General features: G+C 41.4%; 1 protein-coding gene across 21 annotated transcripts in view; it reads left to right on the top strand.

The window, feature by feature from the left end:
- LOC133459551 (neurobeachin-like) overlaps positions 1 to 26,710 on the top strand; it is a 174,410-nt gene that overhangs the window by 40,928 nt on the left and 106,772 nt on the right. For all 21 annotated transcript variants that reach the window (XM_061739594.1, XM_061739597.1, XM_061739598.1 and 18 more), the window contains exons 2-5: positions 1,790 to 2,021; positions 12,699 to 12,799; positions 22,996 to 23,091; positions 23,348 to 23,469. In XM_061739594.1, coding sequence (XP_061595578.1) covers positions 1,790 to 2,021; positions 12,699 to 12,799; positions 22,996 to 23,091; positions 23,348 to 23,469 — 551 coding nt within the window. The remainder of the gene's footprint in view (positions 1 to 1,789; positions 2,022 to 12,698; positions 12,800 to 22,995; positions 23,092 to 23,347; positions 23,470 to 26,710) is intronic.

Below are 26,710 nucleotides of genomic sequence, written 5' to 3' on the forward strand. Positions count from 1 at the left end.
GACTCGGCCGCTTAGAACCTCGGCAGAATAGTTACAGAAAATTATCTACTCGGCACGTTAGACCCCTAGTGGAAAAAACCAAACCGAGTGGAGGAGTCGGGCTGAGTAGGTACTAGTGGAAAAACGCCATAAGTGTGTTATTGACGGCGCCTGAGGTCTAAAACTGGATCAATCCTTCGATGCAGAAGAATAAATATGACATAAAAGTGTTCATATTGAAGATTTCTCTGGGACAGAAATCAAGAATTATCAATAGGCAACATGGAATAAGTGCTTGCATTGCTAATAATCATTGTAGTTCAGGTTTTCTGATGTCAAAGTTGCATATAGCAAGTGTCCAGTATTGTTATTAATGCCAGTAAAAAACAACAAGGTGACAGAGCCTGTGGTCAGTTTAGAAACATTATCCCACCTAACATAAATGTGTTCATACAGTGGGAACGTGCACACTCCACACAGAAAGGCCCCGGTCCTCACACTGACCATCATGCTGCCAGGTCGTGGTTCCCATTGCCTCGTGTGATTTCCTTCCTCGTGATTTTCCTTTATACAAAACCTTCATGCATGATGTTTCATGATGGAGTACTCAGGAATTACTGGCTGCTGATGAAGGAAGGCACTTTTCTGCAGAACACATGACAGGACATTTAGAGGAGATTGAAGCGACGCAACACATTTTACTGTGGGAGCTAAAAGGTGACGTTCATCTTGAAAGTGTGTTGTGGCTGGGAGAAGCAAGAGCCAACCCCCGGACTTTACTGATGTTACTTTAATGAATCATCAGGTGTTTTTTTTAAGATATCACAGAGATTTTAATTTGCATATTAAATTGACTTCAAAGCCATATTTTTATATATTTTTATTAATAAATATTTTTATGAATTTTTCACTTTTACAAGTAAACAATGGATACATAATATGATCTACAGAAATAACAAGCAAAGCAGGCAAACAAACAAACAGTAAATACAAAATAAAGTTTAAGTTTAACAGCTCAAAAAACAGTTTTAATAACACTAACCCAAATCGATATCGAATCAAATCTTGATAATAGATTCTGAATCTTAAGAATCGGAATCGAATTGATTCTTGACATTTGAATGGATCCACAGCCCTGATCATTATTGAAAAGAAACACAGTCTTCTCTTTTTACTCATCTCACTATAAAACAGATTTTTACCCGGTGTATGGATTTTTATTTTCTCCGACCGTTACAGTGGTCACGATCTTTATACCATTGATTTACTTAATAACATTTTTATAGCTTCTCATAATCTATTGTCTCTATGTTCCATCTTATTTTTATAACTTCAGTGGGGGCTTGCTTAGCTTGCTCGTTGCCACGGTTACCGTTTCCTGGACAGTGTAGTATGGCGAGGGTGAAGTGTGTGGGTACGCTCTTGTCGGCGCGGTGCGTGTGAGGCACCGCCGCACGTAGGCTGTACTTTCACAAGTAATTACAGGGCTGCAGCTATTAAGAGATGGAACATTTTTAATCCATCTGAAAAATGCAGCATCATCTGAGTCATGCTGGCCAGGACAAGTGGACCAGAAAGGAGTGTTTATGAACGTCTTTGTGTAAATCTCAATTACTGCAGGTGTGTGTGTGTGTGTGTGTTCCTAACTACAATCAACATCCATCAGAACACTTATGTCTCCTGGAAACCAAAAATGAAATGCTTCACTAAATCAGTCACTCTTTCTCCTCCCCCTACCCACATTTCTACTCTCTGCCCTCCTCCTCCTCCTCCTCTTCCTCCTCCTCTTCCTCCCTCCCCCTCCCCCCAGCTGGTGGGCGGCGAGTTTGACCTGGAGACGAACTTCATCATCCAGGAGGCGGAGAGCATCGGCTGCATGGTGGAGCTGCTGTCACACTGCGAGGTGACGTGCCAGGCGGAGATCTGGAGCATGTTTACGGCCATACTGCGCAAGAGCGTGCGCAACCTGCAAACCAGCACCGAGGTCGGCCTCATCCAGCAGGTGCTGCTCAAAATGAGCACCGTGGACGACATGATCGCAGGTGAGAAACGACCACACACTGGGGGGGAGTTGGCAAGTTTGCACTTGTGAAGATGCTGTGAAATACTCTGTCCCAGAACTGCAGGATGATGAGGAGGGCCAGACCTCGGTGTTACTTTAAACCTTGAAACCCGAAAAAAATGGTACATAGGCAAGTTTATTTGTAAAGCACAATTCAACACAAGGTAATTCAAAGTGCTTTACATCAATATTAAAAGCGGAAAGACACAATTAAACAGTAAATAACAAATAACATGAAATAAAATGATAAGAAAAGAGGTAAAATAATAAAAAGCACAAGTTGTTAAAACGTAACGACAGTAGAGTTCAGCAGGTACATCTCATTCTTACAATGGCAAGAATTAAGTTTCTATACGGTCAAAACGTACAAAGACTGGGTCAAATACAGTATACAAAAGTAATCTGTGCCGATTCATGCGGTGAATCAAACCAATTTTCAAACCAATCAACCTTCAAACATAGCTTATTGTGATGTAGCCAACCTCTCTGTCGTCACAGTTTTGTTGGGTAGCATTTATTTTAAAAGTAGCTTATTAGCTTATAGGAGTAGTGCCATTAAAGGTAGGGTAAGGGATTTCTTGATGGTGTAATATCTGTTGATATTTGAGCAAACAAAACACAACAAACTTGCTGGTCCCCCCCCCCCCTCCCTCCATTGCTCTTTTAAAATCACAAGTTACAAGCCCTTCCCCGGTCAGTGAGGGGCTGGAGCAATGTCTGTTATGGTTTGGGTCCGTTTGTTTCCAGTTTACGGAGCTAATGTTTTATTTTGGGCGTGACAAAAATGGTTCTAAGTTGGAAATTGCATAGAATTGTATTCGGAATTAATTATTCTGAATTAAATTATTTTCCTTCGAGTTTACATGGAAATAGTAATTCCGAATGGAGGTTTACATGGAAAACACGTTTGATCGGCTTTATCCAATTCCTCTTCAGGTCTGGGGGTTGGGAAGGTTCTGATTGGATAGGGGGGCGGACCAGAAGTTACGTCTACCGAAAGAAAAACAAACTTAGCCGCTACAACTTTGAAAAGCTCACAATTTTCCTTAAGTTTCCTGTTTCCATCTGTTCTTTTAATTATTTCCAGGTCCTCCAAGCTATTTATTAAATAAATGGTCTCTGCTCTTGACCAGCGTTTACCGCGTGCTGCCATCTTGAAACTTTGATTGGAAAACAAGCCCAGCGCGGAATATAAGCGTCATGGAGACAGACGGGCGAGGGAACGAGCAGAAAGAAAGACCAGAATTCATTTAAAGAGGAATGAGTTTATACATGATCGCAGAATTATTCTTATCGGATTTAAAATCGGAATAAACCAGCCACTTACTTCGGAATTAAGTTTAATTCGGAATGGCCAATTTCATTCGGAATTAGGTGTTTACATGGTCATTTTTACTCATTTTAAATCGGATTTAATTTTAATTCTGAATTAAAGAGGAATTAAACTTCCCATGTAAACGCACTGAATGTGTGAGCACATGTAATTGTGTGGACTGGCTCAACCTTATTGCTCACTATTACAGTAGACGGTGTATAACCTAAAAGCTCTGCACGCAAATGATAAGAATGTCAGACACAACATCGCCTTTACAGTACCTCACTAATTATGTTTCTGTAAGATTAACATAAGAGCATCTCAAGATTATGTTTGCAAGTAAACACAATTTAAGTCATATGGGATTTGATCTTTAAAATTGTAACAAGCTGAAAGGGCTTTATCAGTTATGTTAGAGAGAAACCGGTATCTTCCAGGATCAGGAGCATCTCCTCCCTTTACAGAACAGACAGCAAGCACACGAGTGGCAGCTTGTCTTCAGTTAGAGCAGCTGTTTGAGTTGCTCCACTGCTGTTGTGCAACTGTGCTCAGCTACAGGTCCTTCTTCATATTCCAGCTCCTTTGCAGCTACCGCTACTATTTTATGTCACCAGGTCCAGTTTGCATTTGATATTTAGCTTGATTTGTAGATATACGTGAGTAGTAATGCAGTCATGAATAACCATCTACTGAGGAGTAAAAGAAGAATGTGATGCATCTGGGGTTCTCATTCTTTCGTTCTTTGGTTTGTTTTGCATCAACAAAAATAAATGCAAATATAATAAATATATAACAATAACAGATTACTTATTTAATTATATGTACCTGATGTATCATGTTTTTTTTTAACTATAAAAAACTCACCTTAGAGCAGAGTGATACATTACCCTTACGGAAGAGTATTAGGGCCAGGCAGGAGAAAAATAAGAATAATATTTTAGAGGAGGAAATTGTTTTTCCCATTATGCACTTCGAGAAAAAAGTTGAAATGTCAAGAAAAAAGTAAAAATGTCGAGACTAATGTTGAAGTACAATTTCCAGAAAAAAGTTGAAATGTTGAGAAAAAATTCTAAATTTTGTGAATAAAGTTGAAATGTTGAGAAAAAAGGCGAAATTTCGAATTTATTCTTGAAATTGTATTTCAACATTATTCTCGACATTTTGACTTTTTTCTCGACATTTCGACTTTTTTCTCAAAGTGCAAATTAAAAAAAAAACACAGTCTCCTGCATGACCCCTAATAATCTTCCGTATTATTCAGATTCAGATTCAGATTACCTTTATTTGCCATTTGTGTTAAACACATAGGAATTTGCCACGGTGGTAACAGTGTGTGCATTCAGTATATTTTTCACATATAAATAAATAAATAACAGACACATAACACCACAGTGAGGGAGTAAACAAAACATAAAGTGCAGGCATATACAATAAATTATAGTCCAGTTTTAGTTTTTTAAGTGACACCGGTGACCAGGGCCAGTGTCATTATCCTTCTTCACAAGTATTAATGAACAATATAGTCAAAAAGACTTGAATTGGATCATTATGTCAAAGTGCCTTGAAACTTGGTTTTCATCACATGCAGCACGTTCCCAGAACCTTTGAAGGTTTCCACGTTATTGTTTCATTTCATGTCTGTCTTATAATGAACTGAATGACGTTCTTCCTCATCTGTGTACATCAGTCCCCTAAAATAACAAAGCAGTGTTGTAAATTACTGAATAAAAGTGTTCTAATACATGTAAAAGGTACTTTACAAACGTAGAGTACGACAAAAGCAACAGCAAACATGTTATCTGTATCTACGATAGGGGTAGGACGATACGGGTAACTCAGGATTCAATACTGTGGCGATATGTGGCCCACGATAACGATAATATCACGATACACCATATCTACGATATTCAATATATTGTAAGAAATTTCATCAACAATATATCACGATATATGTGACTGAAAAAGAAAAAATACCCGTAAAAAGGTAAACGTCTGTAGTTATTCATTTATTCAATGCCAAAACTTCATACAATGTACAAAGAAAGTGCATTTGTATAGAGCCTCACTGCCTGCTAAGCTTGTAAATGTAAACTCTGTACAGCTGGACACATTAAAGTGCATGAACAATAGTGCGGTGACAACCGCGTAAATCCATTATGTGTGTTGTAATAAAATATCGATATTTGCCGTCAGTTTATCGATTATTTATTGCAACAGAGAGCCCAAAAATATATATCAATATCGATTTTTTTCCCCACCACTAATCTACGATGAGCTCACCAGTTATATTTTCTTCATACTTTGTTATTTATTTCATTTTTAAACTTTTTTTCAAGCAAGCATATAATGAAATCTCAGTACATCATGCTGCTCTTTCTCTATTGAGACCAAGAATTCTTCCACCAATGCATTACCGTAACCATGGGAACGCAGAGACCACTAAGTAGACCGAGCAGATGTGATGGACTTGACTGCAGTGAATGGCAGAAGATGAGATGCAGCACTGCAGCTTTGAAGAGAGTGACAGTAGAGTAGTGCAGGTTATTACAGTAAGTGCTCAGTAGTACTCGGTTATTTTAGTAAGTACTCAGTAGTACAGCGTATTAAGAATGAATGAGATGGAGAAGCTGCCCTGCAGAACAGAAACAGTTGTTGCAGGACCGGCAGTACCAGTCAGGTTCCTTCCTCGTAGCAGTGACAGGCAGAAGCCCGTCTTCAATAAAAGACACATGACTGCCATCTGGGAATTTGCCAAAATACACCAGGACGATTCTGAGAGTATAAAGAAGTCCGACTCCGTAGAGAAGAAGAAGTCCGACTACTGTTTGAACTTGAACTGTCTAAGAAGAGAGGATGAAACTCTCAAAGATACTCCAGAAGACGTCTACCGAAATAGAGGGTCTGCATTGACGTCACTTCCCCACTGGACCAGCCCCCTTACTCACACTGAGTAGAAAAAAACATCTGCAACTAGTGGAGAAGACGGGATAACAGCTGATTATTGGCTTAATTTAAAGGCAGTTGGACTTGACAGTGACCCGTACAGTTACCCCAAGAACCAGTGGTCCATGGACATTAATATTTGGTACAGTTACCAAGAACCAGTGGTCCATGGACATTAATATTTGGTACAGTTACCAAGAACCAGTGGTCCATGGACATTAATATTTGGTACAGTTACCAAGAACCAGTGGTCCATGGACATTAATATTTGGTACAGTTACCAAGAACCAGTGGTCCATGGACATTAATATTCGGCCACAAATCCAGTTTCCTGATATTTATATGTACTTAATTTCTACGCCGGGGAAATACACGAAGTAAAGCTTGAAGGCATACAAAAGTCTTGACGCTTGGTCCGACTTCAAGGCAGGATTTGTTGTAGAAATTAAAGTAATGAGGACACCGAACTTTATGATTTGACCGTTTAACGTTAGCTACCCAAAAATCCAACATTACCTGATACAAAATGGGAACCACAAATCCACGTTTCGGTGCCTGGAATCCAGTTGTTTCTGTGAATTGCAGCGATCCATTTGTCTCTCTTAAAGGGGGCCTATTATGGCATCTAATATCTATTTTAAACAGGCCTTGAATGTCTTAAAAACAAGCTTTTGATTGTTTTTGCTAAATAAATTAGAAATTCAGCCTCTAAGCCATGTCTTTATTTTCCCATTCTCTAACCTCATTATCTATGCAGGATTCTGAGTGGGCGGGGCTATGATAATGAGGCTCTGTGCTGATTGGTTGCCTGAATGACGCGATACACCGCTACGGAAAAATGGCGGAAGCTCCGGCCAGCGGAGTTAGTTGTGGGCGTGGTTTCACGCATCGCTGAATCTTACTAGCTCGTAGATCCACATCACACTGGACGGCTCATCCGGGCGGCTGTACAGACACTGCAGAATTTGGTTGCTTTCCTCCTTCTCTGAGTTGGCAGGCTGATGGGAGACCACTTTATATATGTTAAAGCAAGAAAAAACCTGTTTTTCATAATAGGTCCCCTTTAAGCTTATTTTTCGGCAGTCTGTAAAACGATAACAGTCGATCGCACAACAGCTCTTTCCCATTTTAGATGTTTTCCAGTTGCTCAAACTGAAAGTTTACGCTGCCACTCAGTCTTTCTGACACTCAGTCTTTCTTACACTCAGTCTTTCTGTCACTCAGTCTTTCTGACACTCAGTGGGCGTAACCCGCTGTGGAGTCGCATCTGTGACGTCATGCACATTCCCTCTATACCAACTGAATACTTATCTAAGTTAGATTTCGGTTTATCTTAATCGAAACAATCTCACTTCTTTTTCCTCTGCCATTGGTTTTCTGAGGGAAAGAATACTTATGACTCATATTATTAACACAGTGAAGATGGAAGATGGATCCTTTCCACATGCTGCACTACGTGAATGTGAGGTGATTGCAGATACATTTCCAGGGATAGGTTGGTTAATCTTATTCTTAATCAGTAGTATCAACAAAATGTTGAATACACTTTTTCCCCCAACATCATTGTAACAAATGTAACAATACTATATTTAGTTATGCTAGGCGTGTTTCTTGTAGTCTGCAGAGCAGTAGTGGAGAGACCATCATGTGCAGACAGCCCAGACGGGGACGTACCATCTGTTCACACTGTTTTATACCCTCATTTAGAATGTTTCTCCAGTACCATCAGTGTTGTGAGCTCCGCCACATTCACAGGAGGGTTTACTGGATGCTGGACAGAGTGAAGCCTCTGAGCCGTGTGTACCTTTACCTACTGATGTGTTTCATCACTACTCTGAATTTACAGCAGTGTGTATGCTGCTAAATCCATTCATTAAGCGCTTCTCAGGCTCCCTTTGCGAGCTGTGACTCCAACTCCTTCCTGAAACTATTTTAAATGACCTATATGGATGGATTGCTCGTACCAAAAACAGATCTTAGGGGTTTCGGTTTTGAATCTGGGACATTGTGTATTACTTTTTCCACTCATAACAAGTAGCTCAGTACGCTAGTTTTCTCCTATATTCCCTGTCGCTAGGCTCTGGTAAATTAAACATTGTGGGGAGACTTCATATCTAGCAGGTCCCGACGGGTAAATACAAGACTGAGCAGATTGCCTCGCTCACGTACGGCTGCGCTCCATCGCTGTCGTAACACTGATGAGTCGTGTTTATGTGAAGTGAAAGCCAATGAAGCAGGAAGGTCACCCACAAACGTCTAAGACACCGTCGAATTATACGCTCAGATAATTAGAAGAACCAACATTTAAAGCTTTCATATGGGGCTTGAGCCAAAAGATGGTTGTCTTGGCTCAGCGGTAAAACTAGAAAGTGAGAGAAGTGGTCTTTGGGGTTACAGAGGGTCCAGAGGTGTCTGGCAGTGACACAGGGTTTATTACTTTTCCTTCACTGCAAAAACTCAAAATCCTAACAAGAATATTTGTCTCATTTCTAGTTAAAATGTCTAAATTTTAGGAAAAAAAAAATCTCATTACACTTAAAACAAGAGTCATCACTGGAAAAAACAACAATTTCCACCTGTTTCAAGTAGATCTTCACTTAAAATAAGTAGAAAAATCTGCCAGTGGAACAAGATTTTTTTGCTTGTAATGAGAAGATAAATCTTGAGAAATAAATGAGACATTTTAACTAGAAATAAGACAAATATTCCTGGTAGGATTTTGAGTTTTTGCAGTGTGTTGACTGAAAAATAAGCATAATAAAAATAAGAATAAAATAAAAACTGGGAGACCAATGCACACTGACAAACAATATAGTTAATTAAAATGAAATAATGATAAAAGTTCAAGAATTAAGGCTAAAAATAATCAGTCCACAACAATAAAATATAACAACAATAAAAACATTACAAGAAATAAATAAAACAAATACCTCTAAAAAATGTTAATCAGAATAAAAGTATAAAATGTGATGCTACATAAAAGCCAGACCAAAGAGATGAGTTTTTAGTCTACGTTTAAAAATGTCCACATTTCCAGCTCCGCTCAGATCCTCCGGCAGGCTGTTCCACAGTTTTGCACTGCAAAAACTCAAAATCTTAACAAGAATATTTGTCTTATTTTTAGTTAAAATGTCTCATTTTTAGTCAAAAAAGATACCATTACACTTAAAACAAGACCCATCACTGGAAAAAACAACAATTTTCACCTGTTTCAAGTAGATTTTCACTTAAAATAAGTAGAAAAATCTGCCAGTGGAACAAGATTTTTTTGCTTGTAATGAGAAGATAAATCTTGTCCCACTGGCAGATTTTTCTACTTATTTCAAGTGAAAATTTACTTGAAACAGGTCAAAATTGTCAAATAGGTTATTTTTCTGGTAATGACTCTTGTTTTAAGTGTAATGCCATGTTTTGACTAAAAATGAGACATTTTAACTAGAAATAGGCCAAATATTCCTGGTAAGATTGAGTTTTTGCAGTGTTCATACCACATCACAATGGGTTATAACAATAAAGATGTGATCAAAGTGGGAACTTTCTGCTTTTACAAGAACTGGGATATTTACCATTCAGCAGTTACAGCTATTTTAAGCAAAGTACCTCAATTTTTAGGGGCTTCAATGTATTTGGAGAAGTGAACTAGCGGTTAATATAATACTTGGGTGCAAATCCATCCCCACGGATGTCTCCAAATCAGTTTCCTCTCTGGACCGTTACTGCATCCAGCTTCAGTTGCTGCTTCTTAGTGAGTCTTTCTTCTCTCAGTTTGGTCTTCAGTAACTGAAAACCATGCTCTGTTGGTTTAAGGCCGCTCCACTGACCATGTTACATTTCTCTGCCTTCAAAGCTGCTGTCCCAGCATGTTGGGGTGGTTATTCCTCTGCACTGGGAAGCACTGTCCTGTCAGTTTTGTAACATGTGGGTGACTGCGAGCAGAGCGCAGCTCTGTACACCTCAGCAGTCACAACATCACTAAACTTCTGTGACCCTGCTCAACTGTCAGCCATTCACACCCATCCCATGAAAGCGCCTCCACCATATTTGACTTAGGAATGGGCGATATTTTACTGTTCACGATGTACCGTCAAAAAAATTCCCCCAATTTGTCATCTCGCGGTAAAAAGGATAAATTCCCGTTGATGACGTTTTTGTGTAACAAACATGGCGGAAGGCGGATCTGAGAGCGAGGAGCTCGTTGTTAAACGAGGCTCCAGCTCTGGAACTGGTTTGGATTTAAAAAGAAAGACGAGGAGCAAACATCATCTATTATATGTAGAGTCTGCAAAAACAGAAGGAAATGGTTGTTACATTTTGATATAACGTTTGACTATTACAAAAAAAAATTGCAATTGTATCCAATTTGTGGCATGTTCCAACCACAGGTTGATTTGCACATTTTATTTTTTTTAGAAGAGGTCATCACTGATAGGATTTTATTTTCAGTGAACTTTTATTTATTTGTCCTGTTTCTTTATTTATCAGGTTGTATTTTTTTCTACTTTGTGATTTTATAAGCTAAGAAAACTTGAAGGACAATGTTACTTTTGCTGTTTGCTTTTACTGTTATCCCACTGTTTAAGCCATGCAGTTTGAATTAATGTTGAATCTGTTCTTACATTTTAAACTTGTTTCATTTGAGTCATTACAATTTTTGCAGTACAGGTGTATTCATTTAATTGGTTTTTATTAATTAAATTCAATTGGTGTAGTTTAGTAGCATTTAGTATTCTTTTAGAGCAGTGTTTTGGGGGCTCCAAAGCGTCATGTGGTGATAGATTTATAGTTAAAAAGGTGGAGTTGAATTGGTATTTTTTTTTAATCGTCTTTTTTATTGTTATCGGGATAAATGCCAGAAATTTTTTAGTCCATACCGCCCATCTCTAGTTTGACTCATGGGGTGATAGCATCTTTGGCTCTGGCCTTCCTGTTCTTGACTGTTACCAGAGGTTTGCAGCTTGGTGTAAACCCTCTTTATTTATATTCATGAAGGTATATTTTGACACTGGAACACCTACCATCTTCAAAATATACTTGATTTCTGTGGATAAGTATAGTATTCTCTGGTCATCCGTCGTTCTTCCATGTTATCGAGCCTGCTCCAGTCGTAGCTCCAAACATCTGTCAGTGCCAACTCATTATCTCTTTATGCTTCATTTGTCCTGAAGTATTGATGGAATGGAGCAACCCTGACCAATTGACTTTTGTTCCGGTAGTCCTCCAAATTCATTTGACCTACTGAAAATGGAGGTGCATTGCTTGAAATGTGATGCTTAAAAGGTAAATGCCAATATTTCTGTGAAAGTCTTCAATAAAAGCTGAAAGTTTACACTTAAATCACACCTTGACTAGGCCTGTGTTGAAAAAAAAAAAAAAATCGATTTTCCGATTCTAAATCGATTCTCATTTTAATTGCTAAAAATCGACTCATGTCTAAAGATCGACTTTAAAAAAAAAATGTTTTCCCCATCATCATTACAACTTTTGGTATTTTTTTTTGTTTATGCCCAAAAAAGGAATGCTTTCAGTTATAATTGCATAAATTGTCTATATTTCATTACTTTATATACTGTCTTGGGGTTAAATTTGCATAAAATGCTAAAAACTAATTTCTCAAAAATTAAAAACCAAAATAGACCGAAAATGGGAAAAAATAGAACCCCTTTCCTTCGGCCTCTGTTTGCTGTCCTGGATCTGTTTGGTAATTCTGACCCACAATGTTTCTGAAAGCAGTTCTATCAGCATTCTGGGAGCTGATTGGTCCTTACAGCATCATTAGCTGCCAATACTTGCTGTTGAATCTCAATATAATACTAGTATTAATATGTTGCAGAACTACAGTCATATAATTAATGCAACAGCTCAAAAAACTGTTTTAATAACACAAAACCAAATCGATATCGGAATTGAATCGAATCAAATCTTTACATTTGAATTGATCCCCAGCCCTAACCTTGACTTTTTTACTTTCAATAATTTGTGGTGGTATATGAAGGAAAAATGATAAAAAGTCAACATCCAAATATTTTTGGACCTAAATGGAGCCACAGAATCCCACTCAGCTGTTACAATGTTAGCATGCTTGTATTTGCTTGACCTTTTATTACCTGATGTATTAAGATGAATACGTGAGGACTCTGTGCACAACAACGCTGCCTAAGATTCAAGGTTGTGAGTGTTTTGGAGCAGAGCGGCTCCGAGTGTCGAGCCCCACAGGTTCCTCCTCACCGGACTGAATGATAGTATACAAAGCATCTCTGACATCATGTGCCTGCTCTTATTTTACCAAAGAAATGTCAGTGCAGGGCTGTGTGAACTGCTGACTCAGAGAGACGGCGAAGGAAACACACACTTGTCTCTCCGCTGTCTCATTCTCCGTCTGTGCTTGTGTGTGTTCCTCAGACCTGCTGGTGGACATGCTGGGAGTCATGGCCAGCTACAGCATCACCGTCAAGGAGCTGAAGCTGCTCTTCAGTATGCTCAAAGGGGACAACGGCATCTGGGTAAGTTAACGAGTCAAGCTTTGCATGCGTCCTCATAGTCCTGTTTCTTCTTAAGATGCACATCTTCTCTTGTCCATTCATATGTGAAATAAATATTTAAAGTATATTATGATATTTTAAAAGGGTCCTAGTTTGATTTTGCTCTACGAGAATATACTGTATTGTAAAGGCATGGAAGTTGATAAAACATATTGGGCGCAGGACATGCTGCGTTGAGATGGACACTGTGCTGTTACTTAAAATCTATTGTTTTATGTTATAAAAACTTTTTTAGCACCTGTTGGAGCCATGTCTGAAATCACTGAATAGTATAAAACAGATTAAACAAAAAAAAACTAAGAAAAAAGTCCTTATGCTGCACTCCACTGGAACAGCTAATCCTTGCAGTCTGTCAGAATGTAGCATATATAATCAAATGACAGTTATAGCAACCAATAATGGTAATACCTTAACAGGAAGGTATGCAATCAAGTGTGGGCTAGTTCAAGGCTCGACTCGAGGAGCTGATTGAAGGACAATGAAACACTTGAGACCAAGGTTTACTAGTATTTAACTTTGTTCAAATGAGTAGTGCACTTTTACTTCAGTTCTCAACCACAGTCAAAGTCAGTCAAGCCGAGTCTGGAAAGTCCCAGGCTTGAGGCTAATTGAGCTCTGGAACAAGGGCTCAAATCCTTTCTGCAGATATTCAAGGTTCGGGGTTGGCTCGCCACCCAGTTAGATCAGTTCAAAGAAATTCAAAGCTTCCAATAAAGCCTGACCTGTTAAATAAAACAGGCAGAATGCAGATGTAAGAGTCTGATACATCATTTGATTCAAACATATCCATTTGCTCAAGATCAGAATGCTCACCAATGCAGAATGAAGCACCGTAACACCACAGCAATAATCGTCAATGATTCAGCACCTCGGCTGTGGGAACTAGTGGAAATAGCTGAATTAGCATTGAAACTCCAAGTGATTTCAAATGCTGAAGCAGATCTGAGCTCAACTAGTCCAGGAGATTTCCTTCAAGGCTTGAGAGGAAATGTTTGGTGGTGACGGCAGCAACAGTGTGCCTGAGATGAGCAGGTGCTGTTGATTGGTTGAGAGTGCAGGATGGGTGCAGGGTGGAGCCTGCACCAGAGACCTTCAATAAACGAGACAGCCCACTAAGGTTTGGTTTCCTGTATCTGTGTCACGTGGGTTTCCCCACTGCCCCGCCCCTTTAGGAGACTAACGGCAGGTTCTGAGTCTATTGAGTCCTATGGGAAAAGTGAACGTGAGCACATATTATTACCAATTCCTTCGCCCCATAGTAACCTAAGTAAATATGGGGCCCATTTTCCAAAAGCCACAAACCTTCTGAACATTCTGACACCAAAATGGAAATTTTCAGACGGACAGATTAGGAGAAAATGAACTTTGTTTGAGACCTGTCTCTGTCTGAGCAACACACTCGTGAGATTTGGCTCTCATAACTCTGCTCTCAGGTGGTGCTGATTCAGAGATTCAGACTCGTCGGTCACTGCAGAACTGCCAACGTCGTTTTCCCATCGGATAAACTTTAAAACTAAAATAAAACTTGCTTCTTTGCTTAATAATACTGTTATTGTTATTATTTAAGTCTTTTTGGAAGGGAAAAAAAGAATATTAGACTGATCCGATGATCTTGTACTGGGTTGATATCAGACATTAAGGTAGCAGATAAAAAAAACGAGCGGCAAAATAAGTTGCAAATATTAAAGTTGTACTGTATCTAGTGTTGTATGTTCCAAAACGATATGGTTAGAGGGGCGACCACGCCCACTTAGGAGACAGGAAGTGGATACCATTTCATTCATTGGCAGTAACGGTAATGCGTGATCTTCTGTATAGAGTATCTTTGCCTGCACCCATTGGCCCAGGGTTCAAAGGGCGTTTCCAGTGGGAGTGTCTAGTCAGTGAGGTGGTGGGCGTGTCCACAGGTAACAAGATTCAGGTCCCGTTTACACGTAGCAAAAACTGTGGTGTTTTCATGCGTTTTGGCCATTCGTTTACACGAAAAAGAAGCTCAAAGTCACCAAAAATTATCATTTCTGAAAACTCCGGCCAAAGTGGAGAGCAAAAACCCCGTCTTCACGTTTGCTTGTAAACGGAGATAAACGGACATTTAGGCTTCGGAACGTCACATTATGCGCCAGAAACGTCTCCAGCATCATGTGCTCGACCTGTGTTTACAATTTGTTTGGCCACGTGTCATTTGTTGATGTTTTTTTCCAGGATTCCGATTGGCTAGCATGACTTATATGATGATTTATCTTCTCGTTACACTGCCCCCTGTAGGTTTGGCTGCTCATAGCACCCCTTAACACGTGTAAATGATGGTATTTTTCAAAATGTAGAGAGAGAAATATATGTTTTTGTAAATACCCGGCTATGTGTAAACGTGGCCTCACTCACTCATTTCACCAGGGTTACAAGGATATCTCATATTCATGGCTGGTCCAGGAACAGTGTTTTTTTTATTTGATTTTTATCTTATTATATTTTATCTTTAACCTTTAAAACACACATACATATTTAACTGTTACAGTCACTTGAAACTTTATTTTGTCAATTTATCAGTTTTTTGTTTTTTTCTTTTCATGTTTGTTGCTGAAACCCGTTTCTCAGCGAGTATTCAGGACAGAAAGCTTTATTGATTAAGAGATAAATCGTGCAGCAAGAGTTTGATCATTAGTGTTCGTGTCACTGAAAGCGATGGTTGTGCTAAGTGATTTGAATTCTGGAGTATTGGTGTGTATCTGTGCATCGTTTAGATCGATTAATTTGTGAATGGATGTAGAGAGAACAGCTTTCTTTCCCTGCAACTTTATGTTTTGTTTTGCAGCAGAGGATTGACTGCATTCTTTTATTAGAGTAGCCTGGTGGAAAAAAACTAAAAGCAGCGGCCTAATCAGCTGTGAAGGTGAAACAGTCAGCACAGTTCAATATACTCAGACTCTGGATACATGTAGCCTCCATTCTTTATTCCACTGACCACAGCGCAGCTCCACTACACTCAATGCTCTAAACGCTCATGAGCTTGCACTTTTCCATCTCCTCCTGACAGGTTATTTCATCACAACATGTCGTCATCACAGACTCTCCTCGCCTGCACTGTCAGCCTAAAAAAGTTTATCTCAGATATGCCGAATATGCATTTTCTTTCGTTATGAGTGTTGTAAGAATATTTATTCTTGGAGTTGTTTACATGTGATTGGAAAATGTGTTTTTTCCCCCCTTGAATTAAACAACTGCACGAATGTTTCCTCAGCAGAGGGTCTCTGCTTCTCCAGCTGAAAATGCAAACACTGCTTTTTCTTTTTATTGGCATGAATTTTGTTATGAAAAAGCTTACTTGAGAATAACAATACCTATACTTGTTGAGATTATTCGGGAGGGATTAGTGTAAATTTACTTCCTGATGTTGTAATCTTGGTGAGCGACTTTACTTCTTAGCTCAGCTTGTTTACTTAGCACCTCTCAGACTGTTGCTTTCAAAACTGAACTCCGCAGATTAAGTATAGTTTGATTGGGTCTTGATGAAATGCAGAACATGGTGCTATTTGTTTCTGTATATCTACAGACTTCCTAAAAAGCACAACTGCTCTGATCATGCAGCTTCAGGGGTCTGATGAGGCTCTGCCCACGATTTTGACAATGTTTATATATTTCCAGGAAATGACAAGCTCCAATATCCTTTAAGGTATTCCTAGAATATTTTCTTTCCTGTCTTTGTTGGGCCTGTTACTGCTGTATTAATGACACATGGTGCAAATGAGATCAGATAAATGCTTCTAAAACCCTATTTTTCATGTGGATGGGTGATATCCTTGCGTTCTGTGATGTTAGTGAGGTGTAGAGAGTATGTGATGACTTGTTCCCTGGCTAATGTCCTTGTCCCTCCTTGTCAATCTCTGCACCACTGCGATCAGCGATCTCCGGTCACTGATCAGTGGTTCGCACCTTCAGCCATCTCGCTGTACCTCCTCTGTCCAATAAATCTTGTCAACCCATTCACCTTGCTGCTATCTATCTCTTTCCATTCCTCCTCCTCCAGCAACCCTCCCTAGAGACAGATCGATTCAGGGGTCGCCATGGTATTGAGGGCTGTTGTTACTTGAGGGTGATTGAAGACTTATCGATCCAGTTTGGTTGTGGTAGTGATGTCATACCCGAGGCTCTGCTTTGAAACGCAGGATCTTTCAAATAATAATGGCAGTTACTCTCTCCTCTGCTCTGCTCTCCTCGGTTTCCGGTGGGTGTGTGTAAATGTGAGCTAAAGCGTGAGTCGGTGGTGTAAGTCTGAGTGGCGCGTAGTTTGATTTGGTTTCAAACATCTTTGGAATTTTCTTCTTCTCTTTTCTTTCGGTGCATTGTCAGGTAAGTCTATTTTGTAGTTGTTTTCGTCGTTGTGGTCTAATTGGTGGCTTTTTGGAGGCTTGTTGGAGGATTGTTGGAGGCTTGTTGGAGGATTGTTGGAGGCTTGTTGGAGGATTGTTGGAGGCTTGTTGGAGGCTTGTTGGAGGCTTGTTGGAGGCTTGTTGGAGGCTTGTTGGAGGATTGTTGGAGGCTTGTTGGAGGCTTGTTGGAGGATTGTTGGAGGCTTGTTGGAGGCTTGTTGGAGGCTTGTTGGAGGCTTGTTGGAGGATTGTTGGAGGATTGTTGGAGGCTTGTTGGAGGCTTGTTGGAGGCTTGTTGGAGGTATGTTGGAGGATGGTTGGAGGATGGTTGGAGGATGGTTGGAGGCTGGTTGGAGGATTGTTGGAGGCTTGTTGGAGGCTTGTTGGAGGCTTGTTGGAGGTATGTTGGAGGATGGTTGGAGGATGGTTGGAGGATGGTTGGAGGCTTGTTGGAGGCTTGTTGGAGGGTTGTTGGAGGATTGTTGGAGGCTTGTTGGAGGCTTGTTGGAGGCTTGTTGGAGGATTGTTGGAGGCTTGTTGGAGGATTGTTGGAGGCTTGTTGGAGGATTGTTGGAGGCTTGTTGGAGGCTTGTTGGAGGCTTGTTGGAGGATTGTTGGAGGCTTGTTGGAGGATTGTTGGAGGATTGTTGGAGGCTTGTTGGAGGGTTGTTGGAGGATTGTTGGAGGCTTGTTGGAGGATTGTTGGAGGCTTGTTGGAGGATTGTTGGATGATTGTTGGAGGATTGTTGGAGGCTTGTTGGAGGCTTGTTGGAGGCTTGTTGGAGGCTTGTTGGGGGCTTGTTGTAGGCTTGTTGGAGGCTTGTTGGAGGATTGTTGGAGGCTTGTTGGAGGCTTGTTGGAGGCTTGTTGGAGGCTTGTTGGAGCCTTGTTGGAGGCTTGTTGGAGGCTTGTTGGAGCCTTGTTGGAGGATTGTTGGAGGATTGTTGGAGGCTTGTTGGAGGCTTGTTGGAGGATGGCGTCCTCTGCAAAGCCACCTCCATCTATTCGACATGGAGTCAGGATAGTCCCGCCAGACTGGCGTTTCCATGGAGGAGGTTGTTTTGGGTGTAGGTGAGCAGGTAGGACATGATAACATTTCTTTTGCATCGCGGATGAACAAGGCCGTTGTTGCGTTTGTGACCGATGAACCGTTCATGAACTAGTGGGACGTGGCGTGTTTATTGATGGTGTGTTTGTGCAGGTGTCACCGCTGTCAGTCCCTTCAACGTGGATAACTGTGTCCGGTGTACCTCTGTTTATTTCCAATGAATAGCTTGAGAAAGAACTCAGCAGATTCGGGAAGTTTGCCAGCAGGTTTAAGACTGAGTTTGGGGTGTAAGTATCCTAAGCTCAAGCATATCCTGTCTTTGAGGAGGCAGGTGCTGTTCCTGGAGTCGCCGGTGCAGACTTTGTAGGTGTCGTTTAGGGTGAAGCATGGGGAAGGCTCCTATATGGTTTATGCCAGTTCAGGGCAGTTGAAGTGTTTTGAATGTGGGGACGTGGGGCACAAACGTTTTGTTTGTCCTCATAAAGCTTGAGTTATGGTTCTGCGTCAAATCGACGCTGTGACGCCGTCGTGAACCCTTCGGACTTCTCTGTCACTCCATTTCGTCGCAGTGCAGTACCCCCCACGACCCCAATCTTTTCCTGAATGGTTTATCCAACTTTTTCCGGTCACAGTGAATCAAAGAGATAAGGACAACTATTGTGCAAAAAACTAAAACAAAAAAAATCACACATACACAAAGAAAAGAGCGCTGAAAGTTCACGACTGCTTCAAATCGGAAACCGGAAATGCGTTGCTACCAAGCGAACCAATCACAGTCCTCTCCGTCTGCATGTGGTCTGCGTCGCCTCGACGCGTAGTTACAATTTTTGGGAGGTGCACGTCATTGACGGCGTCAGTGACGGCGTGTGGTACGCGTCGACGCGTACCCTACGGCGTAGGCACGGCGTCGATTTGACGCAGAACCATAACTCAAGCTTAAGCGGCGAGCTGGTGTGTCGGGTGATGACGTCAGCACCGGGACCGGCTCTGTTGTCGGGCTCCCTGCTGGTTCCTCCGCTGATTCCTCCGCTGGTTCCTCCGCCGACTCTTCTACTGTTGATCATGCTTGGGCTGGTACGGGGACTGGCGGTGCTGCTGGCTCTGCTGTGGTGCTGGCAGCGGTGCCCGCTGGCATGTTGTCCAGCGGTGTGTCACCGACAGATGTTGATTGTTCACAGTTAGATCCTAACTTTTTTGGTGACGTGGCCACGTTTAGCGGTGTTCCCAGTAGTGATCCGTGTGAGGATGGTGCTGGAGGCAGAGCTGTAAATGTTGAGGAGGTTTCTTGTGTAGATGAAAGTGAAATGGATTTTGACTCTGAATCAGATGTTGCATCTGTTGCAGATCTTTGGGATCTGTATTCCTTGGAGGATATAAACTGTTTTCTGGATGAGACTTATAAAAAGTCAGTTAAGGTCAGCGATTACTTCAGTGATCCTGAAAAGTTCATTTGATCCGTTAGTTTGCTGAAGAGACAGGTGGGTTATGACCTCTTGGACAAACGGAAACGGTTCTGTCTTAAGAAGCATATAACAATTCTGAAAAAAGCTGCTATGGGTAAAATGAATATGAGGACTAGGAAGATGAAATAGTTTACATGATGATGCATCACATAGGTTTCTTTCTTTACCGTTTCCTCCTTTGTCTATTTACTGTTTTCTTTTCTCTGACCTTCTTATGCCTGGCATTAGGGTGGGATCCTTGAACGTGAACGGTGGGAGGGACAGTAATAAGAGAACATTGATTCGTGAAATTGCACTACAAAAAGGGAGTGATATACTTTTCCTGCAGTAAACTCATTCTGCTCCAGCGGACGAGGTAGACTGGGGGTCGTGTTGGGACGGTAATTTTGTTCTCAGCCATGGCTCCAACTTTAGTGCAGGTGTAGCTGTTTTATTTAAAAAGAAATCTATCTGTGAGCATCCTTTTGGTAACTGATGTTGTTCCAGGAAGATTGGTATTCGTTAGGGCAGAGATAGGGGGTTTTGTGTTTTGTTTTGTGAATGTTTATGCTCCAAATAATGGTCCTGAGAGGGTTTGTTTTATTGATAAACTTAATGGGGAATTGCAACTTTGGCATCAAGACAAAGTCGTTGTAGCCGGTGATTTTAACTGTACTCTGGATTTTACTCTGAATACAACGCATGAGGAACCACATTCACTTTCTTCCCGGAGCCTTAAGACAGTTGTCACACAGTGGGAGTTATTGGACACACGGGTTAAATTTCCACAAGTTAAACAATATACATGGGTTGGAGTGAGGGATGATGTAGTAACTGCTGCAAGGCTGGATCGTCTTTACATCTCGGGTCATTTGGCTTCAGCGGTTACATGTAGCACTATAAGCCCCGTTGGGTTTACGGATCATCATCACTGCCAGTTTAGTTATCTTACCAGGTGTAGGGACTAAGTCATACTGGAATTTTAATAATAAACTTCTTCCGGATACTGGGTTTTGTGAGAGATTTGAGTGCTTTCTAGGAGCAGTGGAGGGACCGTAAGACTTCTTTTGGCTCCATAAAACACTGGTGGGAAGTAGGAATGGGTGATATTTTACCGTTCACGATGTACCGTCAAAAAAATTCCCCACGGTAAGAATTTGTCATTTTGTGGTAAAAACGATAAATTCCCGTTGATGACGTTTTTGTGTAAAGCTGATTTATGGTTCTGCCTTAAATCGAAATAAAGAAAGAAAGAAAGAAAGAAAGAAAGAAAGAAAGAAAGAAAGAAAGAAAGAAAGAAAGAAAGAAAGAAAGAAAGAAAGAAAGAAAGAAAGAAAGAAAGAAAGAAAGAAAGAAAGAAAGAAAGAAAGAAAGAAAGAAAGAAAGAAAGAAAGAAAGAAAGAAAGAAAGAGAAAGAAAGAAAGATAAATTCCTGTTGATGACGTGTTTGTGTAACAAACATGGCGGATCTGAGAGCGAGGAGCTTGAGTCATTCCAGTTTTGCAGTACAGGTAACTCATTTAATTGGTTTTTATCAATTCAATTTAATTGGTGTAGTTTAGTAGCATTTAGTATCTTTTAGAGCAGTGATTTGGGGGCTCCAAAGACTGAATGTGGTGATAGATTTATAGTTACAAAGGTGGAGTTGAATTGGTATTTTTTTTATCGTCATTTTTATTGTTATCGGGATAAATGCCAGAAATTATCGTAATACATTTTTTAGCCTATACCGCCCATCCCTAGTGGGAAGTGGGCAAAGCTCAAATACTGGTACGCATTTTCTGACAACAATATCTATATCAACATCTATTGAAGAGGGGTTGCTGAGGTGCCGGATCCTGGAGCTGGTCAGCTGTCACGGGGGAAGAAGTCTGCTCTTTTCTACATGAACGTGGCTTCCTTTAGGCTTGGGACCGCGCAGCGGCTGCTTCATGGCGTTGGTCCATCCTGGATTGACACAGCAAGACTGTTGCTGAGGAGAGTTGGTAGACTGGGATACGATAGGCAGTTTTTCCTCATGCAACCTGGAAAAGTGGACCTTTTTTTAACTTTCTTTTTCTGTGTCTGTGCTGCAAGCGTAGAAGGTTTTCAAGTTTCCTCGCATACCTGATGAGACTCCGGGCATGTGGTTGTTTGAGGAGCCGTTTTTCTTCAACAACTTCCATCCCTCTTCGATGCTGGAATCCTCCAGTCTGCGGGTCCGGCTCAGCGAAGCCGGAAACACAAAGCTTGGCCGTCTGCTGAAGATGTCCAGTGCGTCCATGGAAACGTTGGGGCAGCGTTTGAATATTACATCTCTCAGACTGACTGCACCATTGGTGAAGGAAGTCTGTGCGACTCTTTCACAGCCTTTGCAGTCTTTTGCAGAAAACAAGTCTCTGTACGACCAGTGGGATGAAGAATGCATTTATGGTTTTTCCAACTTGTCCGTGGCCCCTGCAGTAGGAGACTGGTGGGACCAGGAGGGTTGCCTATTGTCTTTTGCGAATCCTCATCTGGATAAACCAGTTCATGAAGAAGAAAGCAGTTTATCAGGTCTGCCTGAAGGTGCTGAACCTCCGTTCTCTGACCGGTTTACGGGAGTCGGGGTGGACTGAGTGTTTTGGCCCAGGGTTTTCCCCGAGAAGCAGTTGGCAGTCCCTGGACAAGCTGCCCGTTGAGAAGAGGACAGCGGAGCTCCAGAGGAGGATTGTACATGGGAGTAAAGCTACGGACAGATACAGAGCACACCTGGATCCTAGTGTGGGGGGGCTGTTTATTTTGTTCAGGGGTGCAGACGCTGGCACACTTGTTAGCCCAGTGTCCCCGTCTTGTTGGTCTTTTTCATCTTTTGCGGACATGGTTTCACGGTTTTGGTTCAGTGTTTTCTTTTCATTGGTTTTTTTTTCGTCCTAAGTAAAGTGTTAAAGAGAAAACTGTTGTGACACTTATTCATTTCTTGTGTGGTTTAGCTAAACTTTCAATCTGGCTGAGCAGGAAGAACCGACTTTCAGGTTCTTGTGTTGATCCACTCGCAGTTTTGAAAGGTCTTCCGAAGTCCCGTCTTCCAGTGGACTATTTGTATTACAAAATGGTGGGCAACCTGGAGGCTTTTGAGGGTAGATGGTTATCAGAGGGGTCTTGTGCTGTGTTGGGGGGCAGAATGATGACCTTTTGTTTCAGTTTTGAGGATTTTTCTTTTGATGGATTGATGATGTGATTTGTGTTGTGATTCTGTGGATTGGTCAATAAAGGGCTTGTTAAAACCAAACCTCTCCTCTCTTCTCCTCTCCTCTCCTCTCTTCTCTTCTCCTCTCCTAGCCAAGACATGCCATCAAGCTGTTGTCGGTGCTGAACCAGATGCCCCAGAGACACGGTCCTGATACCTTCTTCAACTTTCCAGGACGCAGTGCAGCGGTGAGAATAATCATTATAGATCCACTCCCACTCACCTACACCTAACTAGATACTAATGAGTCAGGTGTATTTTTTGTGCATCCAAATTACTTGAGAGTCCTTCATTCATTCATGTTTACTGGTCAGTCAGCACGTTACTCATTTACACTTCACACCACCAGCGAAACACATGCATGCTGAGCAGGAAATATTGGCTAACTGGTGTGTGTGTGTGTGTGTGTGTGTGTGTGTGTGTGTGTGTGTGTGTGTGTATCAGGCCATAGCATTGCCACCGATTGCCAAGTGGCCGTACCAGAACGGATTCACCATTAACACCTGGTTCAGACAGGATCCGCTCAACAACATCAACGTGGATAAAGATAAACCGTACCTGTACTGGTAAGTGCATCACTATTTATAAGTATACAGGGAATGTGCATGACGTCACAGATGCGACTTCACAGCGAGTTACGCCCACTGAGTGTCAGAAAGACTGAGTGTCAGAAGGACTGAGTGTCAGAAAGACTGAGTGGCAGCGTAAACTTTCAGTTTGAGCAACTGGAAAAGATCTAAAATGGGAAAGAGCTGTTGTGCGATCGACTGTACTCATAGATTTAGCAAGAAATCGGAGTTATCGTTTTACAGACGGACGAAAAATAAGCTTAAGAGAGACAAATGGATCGCTGCAATTCACAGAAACAACTGGATTCCAGGCATCGAAATGTGGATTTGTGGTTCCCATTTTGTATCAGGTAATGTTGGATTTTTGGGTAGCTAACGTTAAACGGTCAAATCATAAAGTTCGGTGTCCTCATCACTTTAATTTCTACAACAAATCCTGCCTTGAAGTCGGACCAAGCGTCAAGACTTTTGTACGCTGTAGCAGGGCTAGTGCTACGGAGGCCGACCGACAGGACAGAGGACAAGGGGTTTAGTGCAGGAACTCTTTATTCAATCACACACGTCCAGTCACCCTCCGACGCTTCCTCCAGCAGCCGCCCCTCTCTGGAGTGCAGCTGCTCCTTATGAAGGCAGGCAGGGTGGAGAGGTTGATTGGGCACACCTGTACCCAATCTCCTGAGTGGCTGCACCTCCACCCTGCCACATACGCCTTCAAGCTTTGCTTTGTTTATTTCCCCGGCGTAATGAAGTACATATACCTGTAAATATCAGGAAACTGGATTCGTGGCCAAATATTAATGTCCATGGACCACTGGTTCTTGGGGTAACTGTACAGGTCACTGTCAAGTCCAACTGTCTTTAATTTAAGCCCATAATCAGCTGTTATCCCATCTTCTCCACTAGTTGCAGCTGTTTTTGTCACTCAGTGTGAGTAAGGGGGCTGGTCCAGTGGGGAAATGACGTCAATGCAGACCCTCTATACTTATACACTAAGTGAAAAAAAATACAAAAAAACAACTTAAATATACCACCTCTTCAGCCCAAGTTCTATTGCAGCCCTCTCAAACATTCCCATTGATCCCAGAACGTGTGACAGTTGGCCAGGTAGTTGCAGGACAGAGATCAGCTCCCACCGGAGGGGCAGGGGGATTCACATGACCCTGATAGTGCACTAGCGTGTGTGTCGCCAACTGCTTCCAACCCTAAAACCCTCCCCCTACCAGCTAGAAAAAAAGAGCATGAGGATCAGAGTTTAACCATCTTCAGGAGCCAAGGAAAAAAGTATTTCCCACAGGGGAAAGTTGTCATCTAAATTAACATGAATTCATCATGACTTTTGCTGAGAGATGTCTGTTTTTTACGGAAAAGTATTAGGGCCAGGCAGGAGAAAAATAAAAATAATATTTTAGAGGAGGAAGATTTTTTTTTCATTATGCACGAGAAAATAGTCGAAATGTTGAGAAAAAAGTCAAAATGTCGAGATTAATGTTGAAATACAATTTTGAGAAAAAAGTCGAAATGTTGAGAAAAAAGGCGAAATTTCAACTTTATTCTTGAAATTGTATTTCAACATTATTCTTGACATTTCAATTTATTTCTTGAAATTGTATTTCAACATTTATCTCGACATTTGGACTTTTTTCTCTAAGTGCACAATAAAGAAAAATCTTCCCCTCTCAAATATTTTTTCTCCTGCCTGGCCCTAATACTCTTCCGTAGTTTTTCCTGTAGGCCTCAATGTTACAGACACGAGTTAATATCCTACTCCAAGACTGAAGTACATAAACAGTGATTAACAGATAAACAGATAATTAAATTAGAGCAAAACCTTAAATGTCAAGACATTCCTTTGTGAGTGCATGGCTTGCCGAGTTCCCTCTCGCTGCGCGTCTCCGGGCATTTGCTGGCCTCGCCGCCGTGTTGTAAATGCAGGCCGTTAGCCAGTGGGAAGCTTCATTAGCTTTGACCTTTACTTTAATTGAACTCCCATACCTCGCTGCTGCGCCCCCCCCCCCCCCCCCCCCCCGCCTCATCGCTCTGCATCCTCCCTTCACCTCTCCCTCTAACGGAGTCAGATTGCTCAGGGACAGCAAGGAATCAGGGACTGCCCTGCAAAAACTCAAAATCTTAACAAGAATGTTTGTCTTATTTCTAGTTAAAATGTCTCATTTTAGTCAAACAAATCTCATTACACTTAAAACAAGTGTCATTACCAGAAAAATAACTTCTTATTTGACAATTTTCACCTGTTTCAAGTAAATTTTCACTTGAAATAAGTAGAAAAATCTGCCAAATGGAATAAGATTTTTTTGCTTGTAATGAGAAGATACATTTTGTTCCACTACCAGATTTTTTTCTACTTATTTCAAGTGAAAATTTACTTAAAACAGGTGAAAATGGTCAAATAAGAAGTTATTTTTCTGGTTTATGACTCTTGTTTTAAGTGTAATGAGATTTTTTGACAAAAGAATAATAGATAACTAGAAATAAGACAAATATTCTTGTTAAGATTTCGAGTTTTTGCAGTGCAGGGATTGCTTAGGGACAGCAAGTAATCAGGGACTGGGTCCCATTCAGGAAGAAGTGCACCCGTATACGCTTCTGCAACCATCACAGAGACCAGTTGTAATCATGTAGAGTGTAAGGATGTAATCCTGTTTCCTTAGTAACCATTTTTAGGTTGTCATGGTAAGTGAGGCGCGGGAGAGAGAGAGAGAGAGGGCATCCTTGTTTCTTCTGGCCCCGGTCTTATCATCCTCCCCCAGATGCAGCTGCCACTCGAGCCGCATGTCTGATACCGGCCTCCGTGGCTGTGTGAAGATAAAACACTTTAATGCCCTCCCAACGTATAGCAGGGATTCACTGGAGAGGGATTTCTATCTGCAGCAGCTCTGCAGCCTGCGTGATCCTCCTGGGTCTGTTTCAGAGGTGAAGGTGTACGATCTGGGAGGCCGTGTTTTACCTGCATGTTATGAGTGTGGGAAGAGCAATATTTGGGTGGGTGGGGGGTGGATAGAAGGGGATTGGTAATGTTTCTCTCCAGCCTGTGATTAGGGAGCCCTGGTACCGCTGTGAAGAAAGCACCTCAAAAGCCTTTTTTTTGTGACTGGCACAGCTTAAATAACGTGCTGCGTGGGAGTTTGAGGTCGTCTTCCTGTGTGCTGGCAGGACTTCATCAGTTTGATTGGAAAAATGGTTTACCTCCTTTTATTTAATTCCAGTTATATAGAAGAATAAA

This window comes from Cololabis saira, chromosome 14, assembly GCF_033807715.1.
Source record: "Cololabis saira isolate AMF1-May2022 chromosome 14, fColSai1.1, whole genome shotgun sequence".
NCBI classification, from domain to species: Eukaryota; Metazoa; Chordata; class Actinopteri; order Beloniformes; family Belonidae; genus Cololabis; species Cololabis saira.